At 33.9% G+C, this 8,226-nt stretch overlaps 2 protein-coding genes across 2 annotated transcripts; both read right to left on the bottom strand.

Annotated features, from left to right (window-relative positions):
* Positions 1-8: 8 nt before the first annotated feature.
* LOC143449177 (uncharacterized) lies at positions 9-3,945 on the bottom strand. Its single transcript, XM_076949272.1, has 2 exons — positions 3,817-3,945; positions 9-2,071 (listed from the first exon to the last, which is right to left on the bottom strand). The coding sequence occupies exons 1-2, from the start codon at positions 3,870-3,872 to the stop codon at positions 1,510-1,512; spliced, it is 618 nt and encodes a 205-aa protein (XP_076805387.1). The 5' UTR covers positions 3,873-3,945; the 3' UTR covers positions 9-1,509.
* Positions 3,946-4,096: 151 nt separating this feature from the next.
* On the bottom strand, positions 4,097-7,792 carry LOC143449173 (uncharacterized). Its single transcript, XM_076949269.1, has 2 exons — positions 6,944-7,792; positions 4,097-6,466 (listed from the first exon to the last, which is right to left on the bottom strand). The coding sequence occupies exon 2, from the start codon at positions 6,365-6,367 to the stop codon at positions 5,189-5,191; it is 1,179 nt and encodes a 392-aa protein (XP_076805384.1). The 5' UTR covers positions 6,368-6,466; positions 6,944-7,792; the 3' UTR covers positions 4,097-5,188.
* Positions 7,793-8,226: the final 434 nt, after the last annotated feature.

Raw genomic sequence — 8,226 nt, 5'->3', positions numbered from 1 at the left:
ACAATTGGCTGAAAACGTGAAAAATAAAAAGTTTCAATGAAAAGCAACATATTAATTTGAGTAATAATATGTCAATGCCAAAAATTTGAATTGAAATGTTATAAGTAAATTGTAATAAATATGCTTGCTGTGCCAGTTGACAAAAATTATGATGCGTTTAAAGAGGAACACAAAAAAAAACAGGAAATCAAATTTGTACTAGTGAAAACTATTCCAACCGTTTCAACAGTTTCGTTTATGACATCATTGTTTAATTTAATGATGATTAATAACAATTCGAATTGCCTTGCTTGGTTAAGTTTTCAACCTGGTTAAACAATCGTTTCAATACAAACAATGCCTCAGCGAGATGCGATGAAATTTCCTCACACACAGTGCTTCTAGACATTCCTTCGTCGTACTGCTAAAGAATACAAGCAAAAAATACAAGAATACAAGACAAACAAAATGCAACGCATAACGGTAATGGGAGTCTTGGGAAAACACATACTTGTCATCTGACACTAATGGTAGTGATGTTTCTTAGGTGGGACATTGCAATGTTCATGGTTTTAGTTTCCTTTGTTTCTTCCATCTGCATATCAAATCGCATTGATTTGAATTCTTGTGATATCAAATCACTGATTGCTTTGGATAAAACATCAACCAGCCTATAATCTGGATGACAATGCATAGTTTTATGGTGCTATAATAGGTAGTCGTATGGTCTTACAAATCGGTGCTTCATGTTAATGACATGTGACACACCTGGCATTGATAAGGTTGCTCTTTAATGTTTGTTATCATGTGAGTTTTCTAATTGCTGGTTTAGGTAAATGACATTTCACACAGCTAGCATTGACAAACTTCCTGAAAAAACAACATATTTGCCAAAACACATAGTGCAACTTTATGTTTCATGAAACATGTAAAAGTTATTGATAAAACATGTAAAAGTGGACAAAAAGAAACACAAAAAAATGAATGCAGCATTGGCATGAATGGTTTGTAAATGTTTTTCTCCTTTTCAAAATATTTAGATTGCCATTTACAAAATATTATTTACAAAATATTTAAATGACTTTTGACCAAAAATAAACTTTGTTAAAAGGTCGCTTTCCAGTGTGAATAGTTTCATGACTCCGCAAAATTCTCTATTGGAAAGATGACTTTTGACGAATATGGCCAAGATAGGGTCGCTCTCTAGTGTGTGCTTTGCTTTGACCATATGAGCTTTTAAACTGCTGCTTTGTGTGAAGGATTTTCATATGAGACTTCAAATGGTTGCTTTGGGTAAAAGACTTTTGACACACCTGGCATTGATAAGGTCGTTCACCAGTATGAACTCTAATATGATCTTTTAAATTGTTGCCTTTGGTAAATTACTTGTGGCACAAATTGCATTGGTAAGGTCGCTCTCCAGTGTGAGTTCTTAGATGAACTTTCATGTTTTGTTTGTATTTGAATGATTTATCACAAAAGTAGCAAGAAAATTGCTTTTCTTTGTTATTTCCAACAAACAACTGAGCATCAAATTTTTTCAATTGCAGTGGATTTATTGAGATTCTCCTTTACAGAATCGCTGCATTCTTCATCTAAATTTCTTGTAACACAGCTTTGTGGTTTAATAATGTTAACTGTGGCATTTACTCCAATATCTGATTGAGGAAGAAATTTATTTAACATGGATATATTTGGGTCATCAATCTCAGTCTGTGAAACCTCATATTCTTCCAACAGCAAAGGTTCTTCTTTGATAACTTCCACAAGAGGAAAGACTGGTGCCTTCTCAGAATAAACTTCCTCAATATTAAGGCTGATATCTGATTTTACAACTGTTATTTGTGATGTTTCTTCAACTAGCATTGCATTGTTCATGGTTTCAGTTTTCTTTATCTCTGCAAGAAGCGTTGAAATCACATCTTCCATGCTTTCTTGCATTTGTACAAATTCCTTTCTCATATCTTGTCGCATTGATTTAAATTCTTGTGAAATCATATCACTGACTGTTTTTAATAAAACGTCAACTTGCATACCAACTGGATGACACTCCATTGTCTGATTATTATTATACAACTTTATAATGTATTTGCTGAAAAAAAAACTTAAAATATTTCAGGATTTTCTCGATAGAAGAAAACTGATAAAGTGCAACCAAAATTGTTGTAATAAAAATAATAAATCTAAATAATATTCACTAACTTTATTACAAAGTAAAGAACAGCAATGATTGTCACATACAAAAACGAAAATAAAAAAGATTCCCTGTTGTTTTGGAAGAATAGGTTTCTAAAGACTTCCACAAAATTTCAACATGTAAAACACACAAAATCATCTTAAATGAAATTACACACCAGTTTCACCTAAACTAACCCACAATTGGCACACACCATAAACAGTGTTAAAATCACTTAAAAATCTTAGAGCAACACATTTAGGAAAGTTATATCCGAATTAGTTGTTAAAGTCTGTTTGATGTGAAGTTGAAAACCACTGATCAATGACCATTGATGTGATTGAAACATTTTAGGTGGTTGCATTGATGCATTCTATTTCACCTTGTCGTGATACGACACACCACAGTCAAAACATTTAAAACAACATAATGAAAAATTTGCTCAAGGTGATAGTATGAGCAATTCTTTTGTATCATGCAAACGTGTTTAATCACTAAATAATACTTGTCTTGTTGTCTTCTCCAACTATCTGAAAATGGATTTTCTAATTCTAATATCACTTGAAATCACTTATTAATGGAAATTTCTGTTTGGGGCAAAATTGTATCCGGTATTATCTAAAGCAGTGCTTCCAACATTTTGCAATTTGTGAGCCAATATTTTGCGGACAATTGTTTTTTGGTGCTCACTAATTTACAATTCTGCACTGGGATTTGGTTAAACTTTACAGTCTCAAACCCCCAAACTCCTCTCTCAAATTTCCAGCCTCTTGTCAGGACCAAATTATATGTTTGATTTAATCAAATTTAGATTATATAGATCTATTATTTAGATTTTTTTATAATTATATTCCATAATTTCTGAATACCTATCCTTTGTGTCATATCCACTGTCAAATTGCATCAATTTTGACGAGCAGTTTGGTTACGTGGATGACTTTCTTTATTTATCATTACGTCGCTATGGATTTTGACATTACCTTATGGACACTTGAGTATTTATTTCGAAAATATTTTTGCCTACGTTTTAAATCTGATAAAGCAAGCTGCAGCTTACGAAAACTCCTGTTTAAATGAATGAAACTTACTTAATTTTCATGCATGATGTATTGATACATTTTAATGATATCACAAAGATCTCCAGAATGAGAACAAGAACAACAAAGTTACAGGTATGTCACAATTATGAATTAACAATTAGGTTACTGAAATGCTGTGTCAGTTCAGCTTTTCTTAAGTTTTAACAAGTTATAATTATTAGCAAATTGGAATACTTAAATAAATAGCTGGGGCTAGATAGCTGAACTCTAGTTGATGTAATGCTTGCGCCGTCAGCCAAACAAATAAAAAGCATTCAAGTGATGGGAAAAGTTTATCAAAATTTGTAAGTTTTATCACATGTGCATGCTGCTCCGTAGTTTTCTCTTCAAAGGCTTGTTTTTATTGAAACTGCATTTATCGTAATCTGTCATTATATGATTTTATGCAAATCCTCAAAAAAACATTTTTGCGTGCAACACTGCTAATATAATATTTAGTCAAATATTACAGACAAGTCCAATTAAAATACCCTATTATCAAAAAATGTGTTTACAATAGCCTACAAATCCTACTTAACAATTGTCACATTTTGTTAGAAACATTTTGGCATGCTTACTGACCCATTGTTATGAAGCGCTGAACTATAGACAGTTAGATACCGAATGGTCATGATCATTGCAATCTCCTTGTTCTTCACTTAGGAGCTGTGGATAGGTTGATTTAACACAAACTCAGACACGATTCACATTTTTATTTTTCCACAGCAAATGCAGTTGATTGAGATGGGTGCATTGTTCACCAAGTCAGACACAGCGATTTCATTGAATTGCCGATTATGGCAAACATTGTCTCTATTTTTAAACAAAACACTCAATAAATCTAATTCATTTCTTCATCCACCTGTACATACAAAAAGACAAGGGTTATCTTGAATTATGATTATTTACAAATTTTGTGCATGGAATTTAAAAACATAACAACACATCACATAAAAAGAAAAACCCATAACGGCATGTTATGTTATTAATAACTAGAACATGGTTGAAATCGTAATGATACATCACTTTCTTTAGATTTTATATACTAAAGGTGTAAAGTATTCTGGAGTAAAAACTTGGCGGATTTCAATTGTGAGTTGCGTATTTCTGCATGGAAAACTATTACACAATGATTTCGTAAAACACAAGTTTGACTTTCCAGTCAGTCCAAAGTAGGCTATTAATGAATATTAGAACGTCTATTGTTAACGATTGACTACGCTCAGCACAATTGAAACATTTCACATGATCACCTGAAAAGATAATCAATAAACAATCCTAACTATGGAAAAAGAACGAGCTAGCACACGCCATGCAAAATATGTTTATCATCATTTCCACAAAACCTAATAGTTTCACTGTTAATTCCTGTAATTCAGGCTTTAATTGCTTTGAAATAAAAACACTTATAGTAATAGTATGCAAGCCACAAACGCCAAGATTTTTTGGCAATCTTTCAACTTGAATCCCACATATTCTCGTCAAGCAGTTAAAAAAGAAAAAATGACCGGGAAAATAGAAAGGAACAGAAGAATTAAAGACGCAGATAACATTCAAAGTTGAATTACGTTGATGCTCGAGATTGCGGCATTTATCATTTGCAGTGATCAATTCATTTTTATTGTTTTTGCAGAGGGTGATGGACTAGGACAAGTAATTTAGCCTTTTTTTGGCATTTAGCTGCCATAGTCTCTAAATTTCATGCCACAATGTTAATCGTAGGCAAAAGTGGTATTTTTTTATAAAAAAATGTGATGAACAGGGTTGCGTTAGCTATTTATGTCATGTTACACCACACAGTTTATCAGCAAAACAACGTAATCAAGCATTAAAATGATTAACATTAACAGAATTCCTGTGAGTCATTGGATTACCAAAGATTTTGCTACAAATCCCCTCCTTCATGAACATTTTCGGCTAAAACAATCTTTAGTCGCGAAAAACTTTGAATGTTTTACGTCGGTGGAGTGTTTCCATTCACATTCATTACATTGGCTCTTTTCATGGCATGAGCGCGACTATTCATATGTCTATCGTAATGTCTCCTGCTCATGAATTCTTCGTTACAAATTTTGCAACAAAACTTATATTTTAAACATATGGTGCAGTGATTTTTGTAAGTTTCAAACACCTTAAACAGACGTTTGCATTTGTGACACTGAAAACGTTCGCCAGTGTGAGTTTTTAGGTGCTCTAACAAAAGCACCTTCTTATTGTATGATTTGTCACAGTGTTTGCAAAGGTACCGATTGTCCGAATGTTGATGTTTGACGTGGAAGTCAAGCTTTGACGCCATAGTAAATATTTTGTGACAGAATTCACATTGATAACTCATCCTTTTCGCATTGCCATTGAACAAATTATCAGATGCTTCTGAAAGTGACCTTTTCTTGGGTTCATTGTTTTTAGATTTAATGAGATCGCCTTCACTGAAAGTATTACTTTGTTTCTCCAAAATTGAGATTTTTACAGATTTACTGCCGTCATTTTTCACACTACCAACATCAACAACAGCATGACTACGCAAATGTAACTTAAGTGAAGCGTTATTCACAAATATTCTTGAACATATCTGACATGAAACAGTAAGCTTCTTGTCCTCGTCATCCTCAACACAGGGTTCACATGATGATGTTGTTCTCGTTGGAAAACTGTCTTCGACAATATCACCACTTTCATCGGTATTATCTGTGGAATAATCATCATCCACAGGTTCATTCCTTCCAGCTGGTTCATAAAAACTTGATGAAATTTTGTCCTTGGAAAGTGAGTTATCTGTCATTTGTGCCACTTTACCTTCAGGAGAAATTGATCTTATATTTTCTCTCTTACATGGAACAACGCTCAAAGACAAATCCTTTTCCGGACAAGCAGCTTGCAAAGATTGATTGTTTATAAACAAAACACCTGATTTGATGTGAGGAATCATAAAGATCTTTTTGTTAACCTTTTGTGGATGATTGGTTTCTTTCTGCATCATATCACTAACAGGTGTAATTTTAAGAGTTTCATTTGTGCTTTGGACCGACTTCAGACTGCAGATCTCGTCATATGCGGATGTCAACGGATGTGTGGCATTGGACGTAGAATCCAAAGAGGTATTTAATGTTCTTCTTCTGGTCTGAACTGACATGAACTGCTTGAACAGATCGATCAAAATCCTGAGTTCCTGTCTGATTTCCTTTCGAAATCCTTGTAATTCCTCGAAGATCAGCTTTGCGAGTGGCTCCTCCTGAACAAGTTTACATCCTATATCATCAGACATTTTAAACATTCAGAGTTTGCTTGAACTATTTCACTTGTAAAAGGATAAGGTTAACAATGAAGCCTTACAAAACTTGTGTCAATAAAAACTTCTTTTTAATCAACCTGCAATAATAAAAAACTAAAACATTATGCTGGATATATATTTGGCACAGCCAAGATCTTGCTGAAAACAGCCATAGTCTGCAGTTCGGCTGCACAGTATAGGTCTATAACAGTGTTTCCATAACTTTTTGAAACATGAACTTAAATTGTGCTCAAACACACATTCAACAAAAAAGTAAAAACAAATTTATTAACCACTTTGATAAGTGGGAAACAAACATGTGCATGCTTGCAAAATCAGCACTAAATTTAGCCTGAAATTTGTTTCTTTTTACAATGACTCGACATATGATGGGTCTATTTCTACAACTACAACATTTCTTACAAGGTCAAGACATACCTCTTTCGAAAAGTGTAGAGTCAGGCTTCATCTATATTAATCTTTCAAAGCCAGAATCCCGGTTGAGAGTACTACTATTCAAAAACGATTTACTCAGTGAAGCAACGTTGCCAACAAAAATACAACATTATCTGTCACAAAGCTCGTACAGTCAACATCTTTCTGCTTCGTGTTTATTTTTAAGCAAAAAATGACTAAAACTTGCTTATTATCCTGCTCTTGAAATTGTCACGATTTACTCTCGATGCCACTTCATCGCACCCACAGAGGCGCTAGCCCTCACTTTGGAAATCACTGGCCTACATACTGTGACGAAAAGTGAGGTATATGACACCTGGGGAATCAGCTTGTAATGGAAAGGAGGTATATGGAAGCTGAGCTACTTTAAATTTAATTCAACAATGGTATATACTGATTATTTTGAAACTTCTTTTAACAAATACATTTAAACAAAACATTGGTCTGTCAACAGCATAAAGACGTCCATGTTGCAGCGATTATCTTAGCAGAAACAATGCATTGAACAGCTGTGAATAATACACGCAGGATAGGCAGGCACGACATTTATGTCACGACTTAAAACGGAAAACAGGAAGTCATCGTCACGCATTGTAAAGCTTCGCAAATCTCCGAAAGCAGGAAGTCTACACTATATTCGATCTGTATAGTATAATATGCCCTTATTATCACAGTAACCTACTGGAAAATTTGTTTTCAGTGCACCAATAACTGTAATGCTAAAATTTGCACCATGCCACTGTAATATTCATAATATAGAATTTTGAACATAAAGGCAATTATGCGCAGGGAACCTATAGGTCAGTAGGTTTAGACCACACGTTCAGCATGAACAGCGGTGTTTTCATTCCAATAAAGCGGGATAATAATAAGGGTTCCTAAGTGTATCACAAAATACCCGACGCCGAAACACATTACTAAGACTGGTTGCTTCAAATTTGGCAGAACCACATTCTTACTTTGTTTTATAAATTTACGTATTTCGAGTTTATTTATCGTCTTGTCGTGAAAACAAGTTTTTAAAAAGTTTTAAAAGATAACTTTTTCGTCAGAAGTATCAATGTGTTCGAAGGCTGATCCTAGAAAGAAAAATCAATAAGCCCTAAGAAGCATGGGATGCTAGGACTACGCTTAAGCGATCATGCCCAAGGAGACCAAAGATCAAGGAAATATTATAGAGATTTTGAGGGAGACAACTCGGTACGGCATAAAATTATTAATGTTCATCGTGTGACTGAGAAAATTCTTTGCACGACTTAAACTTG

The sequence above is a fragment of the Clavelina lepadiformis genome, chromosome 3 (genome assembly GCF_947623445.1).
Source record: "Clavelina lepadiformis chromosome 3, kaClaLepa1.1, whole genome shotgun sequence".
Lineage (NCBI taxonomy): Eukaryota > Metazoa > Chordata > Ascidiacea > Aplousobranchia > Clavelinidae > Clavelina > Clavelina lepadiformis.
This window is presented reverse-complemented; position numbering and strand designations above follow the sequence as displayed.